Source organism: Balaenoptera acutorostrata, unplaced genomic scaffold, assembly GCF_949987535.1.
Source record: "Balaenoptera acutorostrata unplaced genomic scaffold, mBalAcu1.1 scaffold_376, whole genome shotgun sequence".
NCBI classification, from domain to species: Eukaryota; Metazoa; Chordata; class Mammalia; order Artiodactyla; family Balaenopteridae; genus Balaenoptera; species Balaenoptera acutorostrata.
Genome location: NW_026645762.1, coordinates 1 through 20,347, shown reverse-complemented (window position 1 = coordinate 20,347; position 20,347 = coordinate 1). Strand labels below are relative to the sequence as shown.

General features: G+C 38.3%; 1 protein-coding gene across 1 annotated transcript in view; it reads right to left on the bottom strand.

Moving 5' to 3' along the window:
* Positions 1-19,763, bottom strand: part of LOC130706699 (ELKS/Rab6-interacting/CAST family member 1-like) — a 237,652-nt gene extending 217,889 nt beyond the window's left edge. Inside the window, 1 exon segment of the mRNA XM_057539401.1 lies at positions 19,647-19,763. Within this exon segment, the coding sequence (XP_057395384.1) occupies positions 19,647-19,715 (69 nt within the window). The 5' untranslated portion in view covers positions 19,716-19,763.
* Positions 19,764-20,347: the final 584 nt, after the last annotated feature.

Genomic DNA, 20,347 nt, shown 5'->3' with positions numbered 1-20,347 from the left:
GGTTGAGAATCTGCCTGCCAATGCAGGGGACACGGGTTCGAGCCCTGGTCTGGGAAGATCCCACATGCCGCGGAGCAACTAGGCCCGTGAGCCACAATTACTGAGCCTGCACGTCTGGAGCCTGGGCTCCGCAACGAGAGAGGCCGCGATAATGAGAGAGGCCCGCGCACCGCGATGAAGAGTGGCCCCCACTTGCCGCAACTAGAGAAAGCCCTCGCACAGAAACGAAGATCCAACACAGCCATAAATAAATAAATAAAATAAATAAATTTAAGAATCCACCTTCTAATGCAGAGGACGTGGGTTCTGCATCCCACATGCCACGGGGCAACTCAGCTCACGTGCCACAACTACAGAGCCCACCAGAGCCCACGCGCTCTGGAGCCCGCGCACCGCAACGAAAGATCCTGCATGCCGCAAGGAATATCCCGCGTGCAGCAACTAAGACCTGACGCAGCCAAAAATAAAACAAATAAATAATTAAATATTTTTTAAAAAAAAGAGTTTAGCAAGCCTGGCGCATATAAGATCAACATATAAAATTTAACTGCATTTCTCTACAAGGAACAAATCTTTAAAAAGTGTAATTAAAAAGAGAGAGAAAGAGAATCTTGATAAATAAAACCAAAGAAGCATCTGGGGATAAAATAACAATAAAAAGTCAAACTATTATGGAGAAAATCATAATTGTTTCAAAAGCAAAACACCAAGGTATAAATATTATTTTTTTTGTATACAATCCCTTAATTTTTCCATGGCAACCATCAAATAAGGCATATCAAAGACTCTTTTGCACATGCTTCTGTAAAAATGTTAAGTAGATAAAAGAAATCTTTAAAAATTAATAAAATTTTTTTGAAAATCAATTTAGGTAGTAAACAGACAATACAAAAGATTGCTTCATGTTTTAACATCATGTTGAGAAGAAATAAAACCATATGGGATCTTCACGGGGTATTTAAAAGGAAAATACATTTGTTTTCTTGACTCTCACCAATTTTATCACATAAACTCCAATAAATACATGTGTTACCATTATTTTCATTCATCTCCTACATCCATATTTACTCATCGCGTTGTATTTTCAATTTGAATACTTAGGTCTATGACCACAAAATCTTTCACTTCACTTCAGCTGACTGCATACTTTTGGGGAAAGTTAAACATGCACTTACCCTATGACCCAGCGATTCCACTCCTAGATATTTCCGCAAGAGAAATAAAAACATGGCCACAAACACATCTGTATAAAAATGTTTACAACCGCTTTATTCATAAGAGCCAAAACTGGAAACAACCCCATCAACAGGAGAACGGATAAATTAATTATGCAGTATCCATGCAATGAAAACTACTCAATATTAGGATGACTATGGATACATGCAACAACACGAATAAACTTTAAAAAAAATATATAGTACACTGAGCAAAAGAAGCCAAACACAACAGAGTACAGACTATATGGTTCCATGTATAGGAGGTTCTAGAGCAGGCAAAACTAATCTAAAGTGAAAGGAATTAGAACACTATCTATGTGTTCGGGGCAGGGAAAATACTGATTGGGAAGGAGCTCAAGGGAACCTTATGGGATGATGGAAATGTTCTATATCTTCGTTAAGACTGCATTATACGACTACTGGCATTTGTCAAAACTCATGGAACTATGATACGGAAGATCCATGTATTTTGCTGTATGTAAACTATACTCCAACAAAAAATAAATATATTAAAAGAGAAAAAAGTAACAGACATAGGTCAGAAAAGGGAAAAGTAAATAAATATTCAAGAAAATTTCTTAACAAGTAGGAATGACTTCACTTAAAAGAAAAAAGGATAATTTAGTTGATTTTAAGAACACTTCCAGTCCCAACATGTATTATGCTCTATCACCTAATTCAGTTGTAACCCTGCATTCTTAAAAAGGTTAGAGAAGAAAGCAGAAGCTTGGGGCTACAGAGACTCATTCAAATATACAACAACGTATGGAAATCACCATCAACAATTTGCCTTATTTGCTTCAGATATCTCTCTCTCTCCCCCACCCCTCACTGTTGCTTATTTGAAATTCACAGAAGTGATGTCATCTGTTCTTGATTCTCTTTGCAAATTGCTCATGTTACTCAACATAATGTGTCTGAGAATGTAAACTGGTATAGCCACTATAGGAAACAGTAATGGAGGTTCCTCAAAAAATTAAAAATAGAACTGCCATTAGATCCAGCAATTCCACTTCTGAGTTTTTATCCAAAGAAAACAAAAATAACTAACTCGAAAAGATATCCGCACCCCCATGTTCACCGCAGCATTATTTATAATACCCAAGATATAGAAACAACCTAAGTGTCCATCAATGGATGAATGGATAAAGAAAATGTGGTGTGTATATCTATACACATATGTGTATAGATATACACAATGGGATATTATTCAGCCATAAAAAAAAATAAAATCTTACCATTTCGGAGGGGGGGGCAGAACCACAAGCTCACAGGTAGATAACAGATTGGTGGTTGCCAGGGGTGGGGGACAGGGAGTGGGTGAAATGGGTAAAGGGAGTCAAAAGGTACAAACTTCCAGTTATAAAAATATATAAGTCCTGGGAATATAATGTACAGCATGGTGACTATAGTTAATAACACTGTATTACATATTTGAAAGTTGCTGAGAGACTAGATCTTAAAAGTTCTCATCCCAAGAAAAAAAAGTTCTTTGTCACTATGTGTGGTGATGGATGTTAACCAGACCCAGTGTGTTGATCATTTTGTAATGTATCCCAATAGCAAAATATTGAAACTAATATAATATGTCAACAATACTTCAATTTTTTAAAAACGTGTTTGAGATTTATCCACACTGATATACATAACTCTAGCTCGTTCACTTTTATGAACTGTATAATACAGGTTTCACAATTCCTTATCCAAAATTCTAAAATCCAAAGAGCTTTAAAAAGACTTAAATTTTTCTCCAAGCTTAATGGAAAAACCTGACTCAACTGCTATGAGGCTATTTACCATTTATTTATCCAATTTAATATGAATATTCCTAAGTTTTGCTACAGATTTAATATGTTTGATTACTGGGTATTGTCCAGATCCCAATGGGAGTATTACACAATATACAGTTTATGTACTGGATTACCTTTCAAAATCTGAAAAACATCTAAATTCCAACATACATGTGCCCTAAGTATTTTGGAGGAAGGGACTGTGTACTCATATTCCATTTTGTGAATAAATACCAACTTACCCACTCACCTACTTGAGGAACAGTTAGATGTTTTTCCACTTTTTTCACTGTTACGACAAGCACATGTACATCTACCTGTCTCCTTGTGCACATGTGCAAAAGTTTCTCTCAAGGAGACACACAGAAATGAAACTGCCAGGTAGTAGAGCGTGTCTTCAACCTTACTGGTCATTTAAATGTACCTTTTTCAATTTACTATAAACAAGATGCATGACACAGATGATAAAAGGGAGCAGATATCCAGCCTATAACTTTCATATCTACAGAACCATTAATCATATAACACTTTCCATTAATCATAAAACCACTTTCCTAGAAGGAAATTTTTGGTGGAAATGGATTGGGTTGTTACCTTAAAAAAAAAAAAAAAAAAAAAAAGCTAAATGATTGTGCATTCAATTCCATCCATAAGGAATAAAGACAGTGTTTTCAAAGAAAGTTATTACTTATGAAGCTACTTTAATTAGCAGAGCCCAAGTATCGCTGTAAGGCTTGAGAATTTTTTTTAAAAAGCAAAAATTCTATCCATAGGATCTTTTCTCTCTGAAAGAAGGAATGAGAGAAGAAACAGAAAAGATGGGAAAGAATCCTAATTTCTCTCCGCTCACCCTACTTCCTAAAATGGCATCTTTCCCTGAGAATCCCCACAAAATACAACTACTTTAATCTCAGTACCAAAATTTTGATGTCAAAGATTCCTATAAAAATGATCTTAGAGATAAGGACACAAAATCTGAAAGCAACAATAATCAACAGTTTCAAGAATTTCCTTTCTATCCCTTTCATATTTATTGGAAAATAAATAAATAAGCAGGCTTCTTTTTTTCTCTCAGGTATTTGAGAAACAAAAAAGTAACACAGGGATACCTGATTCATTACTAATGTTTAAAATATTTTTAAACTAAACTTATGAATTGGGATAGATGCTTATATAATTCTTTTTTTCTGACAGCTTTTAAGAACACATTCTTTGATCCCCATATTATAAGGAAAATTGGCTTTTTAAATAAACCTACTTGCTTAACCCAAGGTATCTAAACAAAAACAAGAAAACTTAAATGAGAGGTTCACAAAGGAACATTTGATGACGTTAGTGGACCTAAAATATGTCATATTTCTTATACAGACTTAAGCAAAAGAAAGTATGAATCCCAACGTATAGACAAGTGCCACAAAAACACAAAACCTACAGGAACACAAGAACAGCACTTTATCCTAGGTGGAAAAACGAACCCCTAGCCTATTTCAATACCAGAAGAACGACAGATTCTGAGAGGGCTCCGGCTACCTTGGGAGTTCTCTCCATCAAGAACAAGAACTAGTAATTAACATGAAAGAGTCCATTTCAGACAATTCTACCCACAAAGGAGGCAGTGCTGTTGAAAAATAAACTTAACCAAACATTGGAGAACAGAAAAAAAATACTGAAGTATAAGCCCTCACTGAGGGAAGAAAGATCTTTAGTTAGTAGCAGGCATTAAGCTCCCTGACAGAGATACCATGGCAGGTGGCTATAATAAACATGGTCTGTCTCCATATGAAGGTAGATAAGACAGATAACGGTGGATAAGAGAGTCATTAATCCCAACAGCAACAAAAATACACAATTATAACTGCAAACAGGGATAAAAGCTATAAATCCAAGGTAGTAAAAGATAAGAGAAGATTTGGGGGCTGGGTGAGATCTGAAGAATGAGTTAACTTCCATTAACTATTTAAAGACACAACACTTCTACTGTGAGGAGAAGACTACTTAGGTGAAGACCCTCAAGAAGGAGGGGGCACAGCACATTTGAGGGATTAAGGAGACTGAGCACCAAGGAAGTGTGACAAGAGTTCTGGACTTTAAGGGCAACAGGAAGCCCTGAAAAAGTTTTGAGCAGAGTATGATCATCTCTACCATCATCACTAACAGTGATGCCGGGCACCTAGTACCACATTTAATTCTTAGAACAAGTACATGAGGTAAGAATTATATAACCATTTTACAGATGAGGAAACTAAGGTTTGGAAAGACTTAGCAGCCTGCCAAGCTCACATAACTAGTGAGTGGTGGAGCCAGGATTCAAACATCACATGGGCACTTTCAAAAGCTCAGACTGGCTGCAATGAGGCTGCATATCAGGGGGAAACAGAAAGACGGGAAAATTGGGAGACCACTGCAATAATGTCAGCCAACAGCGACATGACCAAACTATGACAGTGGCTGTGGGGTGGGAAAATGGATGGCTTACAGAAATACTTCAGAGAAAAAAGATCACCAGCATTTGACTGGCAGGGTGGGAAATGAGGGAATGAAGCAATCAAGGAAAATTCTGAAGTTTCTGACTTAAACACCATGGACAAGTTGGTGGCACCATAAACAAAAATGGGAAAAAATAAGGAAGGACCAGAATTGAGGGGAAATCTTGAGCTGAATGTAATGTGCTTTTGAGATGCTGAGAAAAGGTTTGAGGGAGCAACTGGGCATGTGGGTCTGGAGCTTAGAGGAATGATATGAGCTAAAGATGTTAAGTGTGGAAGCTCTGATACACAGATGTTAACTGAGGCCAAGGTAGTGAATGAGCCTCCCTAGGAAAAGAAAACACAGCAAGAGGAGATAGTCATAGGACTGATTCAACATTACATGGCAGGCAGAGGGTAAGAGGCGGGCAAAGGAGACAAGAGGAGCAGTCAGAGAAGTGGGTAGAAATCAGGAAAACAGTGTCACAGAAACTGAAAGAAGTTGATAAGGACCCTTTCTCTAAGGGGAGAACACAGACCAAGAAAGATCTGGCTCTGGGTTCAATTCCTGGTTCCATCAGGATGACTTCAGTGAAGTTAACTAAATACTCTGAGCCTTAATTTATTAATCTATACTATGAACATTATGAAACTTAATCTACAGGGTTATTATAATAATTAGCAGTAAGACAGAACACCTATCACACTGTAAATTATCAATAAATGGCAGCTACTGTTGTTGCTCCTGTTTGTAAAATCAAAAGGTTTGGTTAGTGGCTTATTGAACCCAGCCCTGGGAAGCCCTAGGGGTTCTAAAGAACATCTTCAGGGAATGCCTGGCAGGGCCACACTGGGGCATCTGGGCTCCCCAGTCCTGTCTCAATCAGAACAGCTTTGCCTTCTTTTTCATTTTACTTCTTAAAATAAGTTTTAGGCACTTGCCTGGTGGCACCGTGGTTGGGAATCCACCTGCCAATGCAGGGGACACGGGTTCGAGCCCTGGTCTGGGAAGATCCCACATGCCGCGGAGCAACTAGGCCCGTGAGCCACAATTACTGAGCCTGCACGTCTGGAGCCTGGGCTCCGCAACGAGAGAGGCCGCGATAATGAGAGAGGCCCGCGCACCGCGATGAAGAGTGGCCCCCACTTGCCGCAACTAGAGAAAGCCCTCGCACAGAAACGAAGATCCAACACAGCCATAAATAAATAAATAAAATAAATAAATTTAAGAATCCACCTTCTAATGCAGAGGACGTGGGTTCTGCATCCCACATGCCACGGGGCAACTCAGCTCACGTGCCACAACTACAGAGCCCACCAGAGCCCACGCGCTCTGGAGCCCGCGCACCGCAACGAAAGATCCTGCATGCCGCAAGGAATATCCCGCGTGCAGCAACTAAGACCTGACGCAGCCAAAAATAAAACAAATAAATAATTAAATATTTTTTAAAAAAAAGAGTTTAGCAAGCCTGGCGCATATAAGATCAACATATAAAATTTAACTGCATTTCTCTACAAGGAACAAATCTTTAAAAAGTGTCATTAAAAAGAGAGAGAAAGAGAATCTTGATAAATAAAACCAAAGAAGCATCTGGGGATAAAATAACAATAAAAAGTCAAACTATTATGGAGAAAATCATAATTGTTTCAAAAGCAAAACACCAAGGTATAAATATTATTTTTTTTGTATACAATCCCTTAATTTTTCCATGGCAACCATCAAATAAGGCATATCAAAGACTCTTTTGCACATGCTTCTGTAAAAATGTTAAGTAGATAAAAGAAATCTTTAAAAATTAATAAAATTTTTTTGAAAATCAATTTAGGTAGTAAACAGACAATACAAAAGATTGCTTCATGTTTTAACATCATGTTGAGAAGAAATAAAACCATATGGGATCTTCACGGGGTATTTAAAAGGAAAATACATTTGTTTTCTTGACTCTCACCAATTTTATCACATAAACTCCAATAAATACATGTGTTACCATTATTTTCATTCATCTCCTACATCCATATTTACTCATCGCGTTGTATTTTCAATTTGAATACTTAGGTCTATGACCACAAAATCTTTCACTTCACTTCAGCTGACTGCATACTTTTGGGGAAAGTTAAACATGCACTTACCCTATGACCCAGCGATTCCACTCCTAGATATTTCCGCAAGAGAAATAAAAACATGGCCACAAACACATCTGTATAAAAATGTTTACAACCGCTTTATTCATAAGAGCCAAAACTGGAAACAACCCCATCAACAGGAGAACGGATAAATTAATTATGCAGTATCCATGCAATGAAAACTACTCAATATTAGGATGACTATGGATACATGCAACAACACGAATAAACTTTAAAAAAAATATATAGTACACTGAGCAAAAGAAGCCAAACACAACAGAGTACAGACTATATGGTTCCATGTATAGGAGGTTCTAGAGCAGGCAAAACTAATCTAAAGTGAAAGGAATTAGAACACTATCTATGTGTTCGGGGCAGGGAAAATACTGATTGGGAAGGAGCTCAAGGGAACCTTATGGGATGATGGAAATGTTCTATATCTTCGTTAAGACTGCATTATACGACTACTGGCATTTGTCAAAACTCATGGAACTATGATACGGAAGATCCATGTATTTTGCTGTATGTAAACTATACTCCAACAAAAAATAAATATATTAAAAGAGAAAAAAGTAACAGACATAGGTCAGAAAAGGGAAAAGTAAATAAATATTCAAGAAAATTTCTTAACAAGTAGGAATGACTTCACTTAAAAGAAAAAAGGATAATTTAGTTGATTTTAAGAACACTTCCAGTCCCAACATGTATTATGCTCTATCACCTAATTCAGTTGTAACCCTGCATTCTTAAAAAGGTTAGAGAAGAAAGCAGAAGCTTGGGGCTACAGAGACTCATTCAAATATACAACAACGTATGGAAATCACCATCAACAATTTGCCTTATTTGCTTCAGATATCTCTCTCTCTCCCCCACCCCTCACTGTTGCTTATTTGAAATTCACAGAAGTGATGTCATCTGTTCTTGATTCTCTTTGCAAATTGCTCATGTTACTCAACATAATGTGTCTGAGAATGTAAACTGGTATAGCCACTATAGGAAACAGTAATGGAGGTTCCTCAAAAAATTAAAAATAGAACTGCCATTAGATCCAGCAATTCCACTTCTGAGTTTTTATCCAAAGAAAACAAAAATAACTAACTCGAAAAGATATCCGCACCCCCATGTTCACCGCAGCATTATTTATAATACCCAAGATATAGAAACAACCTAAGTGTCCATCAATGGATGAATGGATAAAGAAAATGTGGTGTGTATATCTATACACATATGTGTATAGATATACACAATGGGATATTATTCAGCCATAAAAAAAAATAAAATCTTACCATTTCGGAGGGGGGGGGCAGAACCACAAGCTCACAGGTAGAGAACAGATTGGTGGTTGCCAGGGGTGGGGGACAGGGAGTGGGTGAAATGGGTAAAGGGAGTCAAAAGGTACAAACTTCCAGTTATAAAAATATATAAGTCCTGGGAATATAATGTACAGCATGGTGACTATAGTTAATAACACTGTATTACATATTTGAAAGTTGCTGAGAGACTAGATCTTAAAAGTTCTCATCCCAAGAAAAAAAAGTTCTTTGTAACTATGTGTGGTGATGGATGTTAACCAGACCCAGTGTGTTGATCATTTTGTAATGTATCCCAATAGCAAAATATTGAAACTAATATAATATGTCAACAATACTTCAATTTTTTAAAAACGTGTTTGAGATTTATCCACACTGATATACATAACTCTAGCTCGTTCACTTTTATGAACTGTATAATACAGGTTTCACAATTCCTTATCCAAAATTCTAAAATCCAAAGAGCTTTAAAAAGACTTAAATTTTTCTCCAAGCTTAATGGAAAAACCTGACTCAACTGCTATGAGGCTATTTACCATTTATTTATCCAATTTAATATGAATATTCCTAAGTTTTGCTACAGATTTAATATGTTTGATTACTGGGTATTGTCCAGATCCCAATGGGAGTATTACACAATATACAGTTTATGTACTGGATTACCTTTCAAAATCTGAAAAACATCTAAATTCCAACATACATGTGCCCTAAGTATTTTGGAGGAAGGGACTGTGTACTCATATTCCATTTTGTGAATAAATACCAACTTACCCACTCACCTACTTGAGGAACAGTTAGATGTTTTTCCACTTTTTTCACTGTTACGACAAGCACATGTACATCTACCTGTCTCCTTGTGCACATGTGCAAAAGTTTCTCTCAAGGAGACACACAGAAATGAAACTGCCAGGTAGTAGAGCGTGTCTTCAACCTTACTGGTCATTTAAATGTACCTTTTTCAATTTACTATAAACAAGATGCATGACACAGATGATAAAAGGGAGCAGATATCCAGCCTATAACTTTCATATCTACAGAACCATTAATCATATAACACTTTCCATTAATCATAAAACCACTTTCCTAGAAGGAAATTTTTGGTGGAAATGGATTGGGTTGTTACCTTAAAAAAAAAAAAAAAAAAAAAAAGCTAAATGATTGTGCATTCAATTCCATCCATAAGGAATAAAGACAGTGTTTTCAAAGAAAGTTATTACTTATGAAGCTACTTTAATTAGCAGAGCCCAAGTATCGCTGTAAGGCTTGAGAATTTTTTTTAAAAAGCAAAAATTCTATCCATAGGATCTTTTCTCTCTGAAAGAAGGAATGAGAGAAGAAACAGAAAAGATGGGAAAGAATCCTAATTTCTCTCCGCTCACCCTACTTCCTAAAATGGCATCTTTCCCTGAGAATCCCCACAAAATACAACTACTTTAATCTCAGTACCAAAATTTTGATGTCAAAGATTCCTATAAAAATGATCTTAGAGATAAGGACACAAAATCTGAAAGCAACAATAATCAACAGTTTCAAGAATTTCCTTTCTATCCCTTTCATATTTATTGGAAAATAAATAAATAAGCAGGCTTCTTTTTTTCTCTCAGGTATTTGAGAAACAAAAAAGTAACACAGGGATACCTGATTCATTACTAATGTTTAAAATATTTTTAAACTAAACTTATGAATTGGGATAGATGCTTATATAATTCTTTTTTTCTGACAGCTTTTAAGAACACATTCTTTGATCCCCATATTATAAGGAAAATTGGCTTTTTAAATAAACCTACTTGCTTAACCCAAGGTATCTAAACAAAAACAAGAAAACTTAAATGAGAGGTTCACAAAGGAACATTTGATGACGTTAGTGGACCTAAAATATGTCATATTTCTTATACAGACTTAAGCAAAAGAAAGTATGAATCCCAACGTATAGACAAGTGCCACAAAAACACAAAACCTACAGGAACACAAGAACAGCACTTTATCCTAGGTGGAAAAACGAACCCCTAGCCTATTTCAATACCAGAAGAACGACAGATTCTGAGAGGGCTCCGGCTACCTTGGGAGTTCTCTCCATCAAGAACAAGAACTAGTAATTAACATGAAAGAGTCCATTTCAGACAATTCTACCCACAAAGGAGGCAGTGCTGTTGAAAAATAAACTTAACCAAACATTGGAGAACAGAAAAAAAATACTGAAGTATAAGCCCTCACTGAGGGAAGAAAGATCTTTAGTTAGTAGCAGGCATTAAGCTCCCTGACAGAGATACCATGGCAGGTGGCTATAATAAACATGGTCTGTCTCCATATGAAGGTAGATAAGACAGATAACGGTGGATAAGAGAGTCATTAATCCCAACAGCAACAAAAATACACAATTATAACTGCAAACAGGGATAAAAGCTATAAATCCAAGGTAGTAAAAGATAAGAGAAGATTTGGGGGCTGGGTGAGATCTGAAGAATGAGTTAACTTCCATTAACTATTTAAAGACACAACACTTCTACTGTGAGGAGAAGACTACTTAGGTGAAGACCCTCAAGAAGGAGGGGGCACAGCACATTTGAGGGATTAAGGAGACTGAGCACCAAGGAAGTGTGACAAGAGTTCTGGACTTTAAGGGCAACAGGAAGCCCTGAAAAAGTTTTGAGCAGAGTATGATCATCTCTACCATCATCACTAACAGTGATGCCGGGCACCTAGTACCACATTTAATTCTTAGAACAAGTACATGAGGTAAGAATTATATAACCATTTTACAGATGAGGAAACTAAGGTTTGGAAAGACTTAGCAGCCTGCCAAGCTCACATAACTAGTGAGTGGTGGAGCCAGGATTCAAACATCACATGGGCACTTTCAAAAGCTCAGACTGGCTGCAATGAGGCTGCATATCAGGGGGAAACAGAAAGACGGGAAAATTGGGAGACCACTGCAATAATGTCAGCCAACAGCGACATGACCAAACTATGACAGTGGCTGTGGGGTGGGAAAATGGATGGCTTACAGAAATACTTCAGAGAAAAAAGATCACCAGCATTTGACTGGCAGGGTGGGAAATGAGGGAATGAAGCAATCAAGGAAAATTCTGAAGTTTCTGACTTAAACACCATGGACAAGTTGGTGGCACCATAAACAAAAATGGGAAAAAATAAGGAAGGACCAGAATTGAGGGGAAATCTTGAGCTGAATGTAATGTGCTTTTGAGATGCTGAGAAAAGGTTTGAGGGAGCAACTGGGCATGTGGGTCTGGAGCTTAGAGGAATGATATGAGCTAAAGATGTTAAGTGTGGAAGCTCTGATACACAGATGTTAACTGAGGCCAAGGTAGTGAATGAGCCTCCCTAGGAAAAGAAAACACAGCAAGAGGAGATAGTCATAGGACTGATTCAACATTACATGGCAGGCAGAGGGTAAGAGGCGGGCAAAGGAGACAAGAGGAGCAGTCAGAGAAGTCGGCAGAAATCAGGAAAACTGTGTCACAGAAACTGAAAGAAGTTGATAAGGACCCTTTCTCTAAGGGGAGAACACAGACCAAGAAAGATCTGGCTCTGGGTTCAATTCCTGGTTCCATCAGGATGACTTCAGTGAAGTTAACTAAATACTCTGAGCCTTAATTTATTAATCTATACTATGAACATTATGAAACTTAATCTACAGGGTTATTATAATAATTAGCAGTAAGACAGAACACCTATCACACTGTAAATTATCAATAAATGGCAGCTACTGTTGTTGCTCCTGTTTGTAAAATCAAAAGGTTTGGTTAGTGGCTTATTGAACCCAGCCCTGGGAAGCCCTAGGGGTTCTAAAGAACATCTTCAGGGAATGCCTGGCAGGGCCACACTGGGGCATCTGGGCTCCCCAGTCCTGTCTCAATCAGAACAGCTTTGCCTTCTTTTTCATTTTACTTCTTAAAATAAGTTTTAGGCACTTGCCTGGTGGCACCGTGGTTGGGAATCCACCTGCCAATGCAGGGGACACGGGTTCGAGCCCTGGTCCGGGAAGATCCCACATGCCGCAGAGCAACTAAGCCCGTGCACCACAACTACTGAGCCTGCGCTCTAGATCCCGGCTCCACAACAAGAAAGGCCACCGCAATGAGAAGCCTGCGCCCCACGCCGCTCGCCGCAACTAGGGAAAGCCTGTGCGCAGCAACGAAGACCCAACACAGCCAAAAAATAAATTAGTTAATTAATAAATAATAAGTTTTATTTTCATATCTGAATAATATTCATTTGAAAAAGGGGTCTGCAGCTTAAAGTGTTTTTCAAAAAGCAATGACTGGATCATCTCAATAGTCCCTTCAATTCATTTGGATTACAGCTTGTAATTCTTTTTTTTTTTCTTTTTTTGAATTTTTGAAGTTTATTTTATTTATTTTTTTATACAGCAGGTTCTTATTAGTTATCTATTTTATACATATTAGTGTATACATGTCAATCCCAATCTCCCAGTTCATCCCACCACCACCCACCCTCCCCGCCACTTTCCCCCCTTGGTGCCCATACGTTTGTTCTCTACATCTGTGTCTATTTCTGCCCTGAAAACCGGTTCATCTGTACCATTTACAGCTTGTAATTCTTCACCAAAGTAAAACATGTGAGAAATAAGGACAAAACAACACACTTGATAACATAATCCCTAACATGAAGCTTATTATTTATGATTATTTAATTAGAATAATGGTTATAAATCAATTAGCTCTGTTTCTCTACTGAAAATTGTACTAGGGTCAGTGCCATTACTGCCATTGAAGCACCACAGCCTTATAATAGCAATTTTTTGTTTGTTTGCTTAAGATTATAACCACATGAACAGTGAAGAAAAGAGTTAAGCAGCATTAAAATCACAAAGGGCCTTCTCTTTTCATGAAAAATAAAGTTGGTTAGTGTGCTCAAATTACTTGTTTTCTTTTTGAAAGCCCTGCATGAAGAAAACCAATTAATAAAGAATCAAACTATCTCACCAGCCTTTTCTCACTGAAATCAGTACCTCTAAAAACTTTCTTTTAATATCCTTTTCTTATGCTATTGATTGTTTGTAACTAATCACTTTCCATGTCATCATTGTATGTGGTCCTCTTGTGATAATTATCCCACACTCTCCAGTTTAGTCTGTTGAGCAATCACCACTCTGGTGCAGCTGAAAATTCTCAGGGACACTAGCTTGAATCTCTATGGCACAGATGTCCTAATACTTCATTTTAAAATGGGACAAAGGTTTTACAGAGCCTTGCTGATCTTTTGTCCCAGACACTGGCTGTCTTTTTCATCTAGGACATAATCAAAAATGTACTGTATTAAAAAAAAATGTACTGTATAAGTTTTTTAACTACAACTTTAGAATTTATACTCTTCAATAGTAAGTCACTTCTCTTAAATGACAGAATTTGCTCCTATTTAATTGCTGGAAGTTTTAAGCAATTAAATAGGAGCGGACGGTGGATCAATAGTTGTCTTCATTTTAACAGCTCACCCAATAATGAGGAACATGAGAACTGCATCTGGAAGATTTGGTGTGAAAGGAAATGACTTCTGAAAGGCTGACTGATTTATCTGTGCTGATACTGGCACAGACTGCCCTACTTTAGGCAGGATGGTTAGGGAAGGTCTCTTTGAAGACGTACCATTTAAGCTGACACCTGAGGCAGCCAGCATATAAGAGTGGGGTAAGAATGTCTGGCAGCACATAAGAATAAAGAGTTAAGAACAGCATATATATATATATGTATATGTGTGTGTGTGTGTACATATATATTTGAAGGACATTTTCTTCAACACCCCATCGGCCATTAATACAAATTGAAAGCCTGTTATAATCAAATCAATGTAGTCCTGGAAAAAGAATATCAACAAAGAGATCAATGGAACAAATCTCACAATAATTAAGCACTTAAGAAAGAAAAAGGAAATGCCACAAACCAAAAGAAAAGAGACTGATCACAGTATTTAGAAAGCTTTTCAATTATTAGGAAAACATCAAAATAAATAGGTTCTCCCCACACAAAATTAAAAATAAGTTCCAGGAAGATTAAAGAACTAGGTATAAAATGCAAATTAATTAGAAAATAAAAAGAATAAATATAACATATTTAATGATATTCAGATAGGGAAGGACTTTCTAAACAAAAAACGAAATGTAAGAAATTACAAAAAAATTACAAATTACAAATGTAAGAAAAGTATAGTACATTTTACTGCTTAGAAATCTAGAATTATAAACATCAAAAGTCAAAAACTAATGAGCAAATGACAAAAACTAAAAATTATTCACAACTGGGAAAGTACTTTATCCTCACTATTGAAAAAGCCCATAAAAGTCAATGAAATACTAAGACCTTACTGTCCCCAAGAGAAATTAACAAATAGGAATATACCAATCACAGACAATATGCAAATTGACAATAAACACATGAAAATGTAAACAAAGAATTGCAAATGAAAGCAAGGTAAGACAAAACTTTTTAATCTATGAAAGAGGTAAAAGGTTTTTTTCAGGCAAAAGATTTTTAAACATTATATGAACAGGTAAGGTGATACATGCATTCGTACATGCCTGATCACCTAAAGTGGTCCAATCCTTCTAGAAGACCGTGTGTCAATAAGTATATTCATCTCGGGCTTCCCTGGTGGCACAGTGGTTGAGAATCTGCCTGCCAATGCAGGGGACACGGGTTCGAGCCCTGGTCTGAGAAGATCCCACATGCCGCGGAGCAACTGGGTCCGTGAGCCACAACTACTGAGCCTGTGCGTCTGGAGCCTGTGCTCCCCAACAAGAGAGACCGCGATAGTGAGAGGCCCGCGCACCGCGATGAAGAGTGGCCCCTGCTCGCCGCAACTAGAGAAAGCCCTCGCACAGAAACGAAGACCCAACACAGCCAAAAATAAATAAATAAATAAAGTACCTATAACAAAACAAAAAAAACTCATTTAAAAAAAAAAAAAAAGTATATTCATCTCTTTTATTTTATAAGCACAAATGTATCATCCTTAGGAAGCAGAAACTATCTTCTAGCAATGTTGCTTTTCTCTCCAAATATAAGGGGGATAATATAGTAATTTGTAGGGTCATTTTTGTAACATTTTCTCATTACAAAGTAATAAATATAAGTGTTAAAACATTTTAAGAATACATAAATGTATATGGGAAAACCTCTCCTATAATTCCTTTGATCCCCTCTGATGAATAGATTCAATTTTTTAACAACCTATCATAGGAAAATAATCCGAAATGTGAAAATGTATTAATAAAGATGGCCATAACAGTAATACATATGACAAAAAAACTGAAAAGTGGGGAGACCTTCAAGATGGCGAAAGAGTAACACATGGAGATCACCTTCCTCCCCACAAATACATCATAAATACATCTACGTGTGGAACAACTCCTACAGAACACCTACTGAACACTAGCAGAGGACCTCAGACCTCCCAAAAGGCAAGGAACTCCCCACGTACCTGGGTAGGGCAAAAGAAAAAAGAAAAAACAGAGACAAAAGAATAGGGACGGGACCCGCACCAGTGGGAGGGAGCTGTGAAGGAAGAAAGGTTTCCATGCACTAGGAAGCCCCTTCACTGTCGGAGACAGGGCGTGGCAGGGCGAAGCTTCAGAGCCACGGAGGAGAGCGCAGCAACAGGGGTGCGGAGGGCAAAGCGGAGAGATTCCCTCACAGAGGATCGGTGCCAACCAGCACTCACCAGCCCGAGAGGCTTGTCTGCTCACCCGCCAGGGCGGGCGGGGGCTGGGAGCTGAGGCTCGGGCTTCGGAGGTCAGACCCCAGGGAGAGTACTGGGGTTGGCTGCGTGAACACAGCCTGAAGGGGGCTAGCGTGCCACAGCTAGCCGGGAGGGTGTCCGGGAAAAGTCTGGAGCTGCCGAAGAGGCAAGAGACCATTGTTTCGGGCGCGTGAGGAGAGGGGATTCAGAGGACCTCCTAAATGAGCTCCAGAGACGGGCGTGAGCCGAGGCTATCAGCACGGACACCAGAGACTGGCATGAGACGCTAAGGCTGCAGGTGCAGCCACCAAGAAGCCTGTGTGCAAGCACAGGTCACTATCCACACCTCCCCTCCCGGAAGCATGTGCAGCCCCCGACTGCCAGGGTCCCGTGATGCAGGGACAACTTCCCCGGGAGGACACACGGCGCGCCTCAGGCTGGTGCAATGTCACGCCAGCCTCCGCCACCACAGGCTCACCGTGGTGGCTCACCACCGCATTCTGTACTCCTCCCTCCCCCCAGGCCTGAGTGAGCCAGAGCCCCGGAATCAGCTGCTACGTTAACCCTGTCCTGTCTGGGCAGGAACAAACGCCCTCAGGCAACCTACATGGAGAGGAGAGGCCAAATCCAAAGCTGAACCCCGGGAGCTGTGTGAACAAAGAAGGAAAGGGAAATCTCTACCAGAAGCCTTAGGAGTAGCGGATTAAATCTCCACAATCAACTTGATGTACCCTGCATCTGTGGAATACCTAAATAGACAATGAATCATCCCCAAATTGAGGCAGTGGACTTCGTGTGATTTTGCCTGTGTAGCTTTACTTTTACCAATTGTCCTAGGGTTCTGTCTGTCCGTTTTTTGTTTTTTTTCTTAGTATAGTTTTTAGCGTTTGTTATCATTGGTGGATTTGTTTTTTGGTTTGGTTGCTCTCTTCTTTTTTTTTTCTTTTTTTTATTACTTTTTAATTTTTTTTATTTTCAATAATTATTTTTTATTTTTTATTTTAATAACTTTATTTTATTTCTTTTGTTTCTCCCTTTTCTTCTGAGCCATGTGGCTGACAGGGTCTTGGTGCTCTGGCCGGGTGCCAGGCCTGTGTCTCTGAGGTGGGAGAGCCGAGTTCAGGACATGGGCCCACCAGAGACCTCCCAGCTCCACGTAATATCAAATGGCAAAAGCTCTCCCAGAGATCTCCATCTAAACGCTAAGACCCAGCTCCACTCAACGACCAGTAAGCTACAGTGCTGGACACACTATGCCAAACAACTAACAAGACAGGAACACAACTCCACCCATTAGCAGAGAGGCTGCCGAAAATCATAATAAGGTCACAGACTCCCCAAAACACAACACCAGACGTGGACCTGCCCACCAGAAAGACAAGATCCAGCCTCATCCACCAGAACACAGGTACCAGTCCCCTCCACCAGGAAGCCTACACAACCCACTGAACCAACCTTAGCCACTGGGAGCAGACACCAAAAATAACGGGAACTAAGAACCTGCAGCCTGCAAAACGGAGACCCCAAACACAGTAAGTTAAGCAAAATGAGAAGACAGAGAAACACACAGCAGATGAAGGAGCAAAGTAAGAACCCACCAGACCAAACAAATGAAGAGGAAATAGGCAGTCTACATGAAAAAGAATTCAGAGTAATGACAGCAAAGATGATGCAAAATCTTGGAAGTAGAATGGAGAAAATACAAGAAATGTTTAACAAGGACCTAGAAGAACTAAAGAATAAACAACAAGGATGAACAACACAATAAATGAAATTAAAAATTCTCCAGAAGGAATCAATAGCAGAATAACTAAGGAAGGAGAATGGATAAGTGACCTGGAAGATAAAATAGTGGAAAAAACTACTGCAGAGAAGAAAAAAGAAAAAAGAATGAAAAGAATTAAGGACAGTCTCAGAGACCTCTGGGACAACATTAAACGCACCAACATTCGAATTATAGGGGTCCCAGAAGAAGAAGAGAAAAAGAAAGGGACTGAGAAAATATTTGAAGAGATTATAGTTGAAAACTTCCCTAATGTGGGAAAGGAAATAGTCAATCAAGTCCAGGAAGCACAGAGAGTCCCAGGCAGGAGAAATCCAAGGAGAAACACACGAAGACGCATATTAATCAAACTATCAAAAACTAAATACAAAGAAAAAATATTAAAAGCAGCAAGGGAAAAGCAACAAATAACATACAAGGGAATCCCCATAAGGTTAACAGCTGATCTTTCAGAAGAAACTCTGCAAGCCAGAAGGGAGTGGCAGGACATATTTAAAGTGATGAAAGGGAAAAACCTACAACCAAGATTACTCTACCCAGCAAGGATCTCATTCAGATTTCATGGAGAAATTAAAACCTTTACAGACAAGCAAAAGCTAAGACAATTCAGCACCGCCAAAGCAGCTTTACAACAAATGCTCAAGGAACTTCTCTAGGCAGGAAACACAAGAGAAGGAAAAGACCTACAATAACAAACCCAAAACAATTAAGAAAATGGTAATAGGAACATACATATCGATCATTACCTTAAATGTAAATGGATTAAATGCTCCAACCAAAAGACATAGACTGCTGAATTGATACAAAAACAAGACCTGTATATATGCTGTCTACAAGAGACCCACTTCAGACCTAGGGACACATATAGACTGAAAGTGAAGGGATGGAAAAAGATATTTTATGCAAATGGAAATCAAAAGAAAGCTGGAGTAGCAATTCTCTTATCAGACAAAACAGACTTTACAATAAAGAATGTTACGAGAGACAAGGAAGGACACTACATAATGATCAAGGGATCAATCCAACAAGAATATAACAATTGTAAATATTTATGCACCCAACATAGGAGCACCTCAATACAGAAGGCAAAGGCTAACAGCCGAAAAAGGGGAAATCGACAATAACACAATCATAGTAGGGGACTTTTAACATCCCACTTTCACCAATGGACAGATCATCCAAAATGAAAATAAATAAGGAAACACAAGCTTTAAATGATACATTAAACAAGATGGACTTACTTGATATTTATAGGACATTCCATCCAAAAACAACAGAATATACTTTCTTCTCAGGTGCTCATGGAACATTCTCCAGGATAGATTATATCTTGGGTCACAAAGCAAGCCTTGACAAATTTAAGAAAATTGAAATTGTATCAAATATCTTTCCTGACCACAATGCTATGAGACTAGATATCAATTACCGGAAAAATTTTGTAAAAAATACATACACATGGAGGCTAAACAATACACTAGTTAATAAACAAGAGATCACTGAAGAAATCAAAGAGGAAATCAAAAAATACCTAGAAACAAATGACAATGAAAACACGACGACCCAAAACCTATGGGATGCAGCAAAAGCAGTTCTAAGAGGGAAGTTTATAGCAATACAATCCTACCTCAAGAAACAAGAAACATCTCAAATAAACAACCTAACCTTCTACCTAAAGCAATTAGAGAAAGAAGAACAAAAAAACCCCAAAGTTAGCAGAAGGAAAGAAATCATAAAGATCAGATCAGAAATAAATGAAAAAGAAATGAAGGAAACGATAGCAAAGATCAATAAAACTAAAAGCTGGTTTGTTGAGAAGATAAACAAAATTGATAAACCATTAGCCGGACTCATCAAGAATAAAGTCTGAGAAGACTCAGATCAATAGAATTAGAAATGAAAAAGAAGTAACAACTGACACTGCAGAAATACAAAGGATCATGAG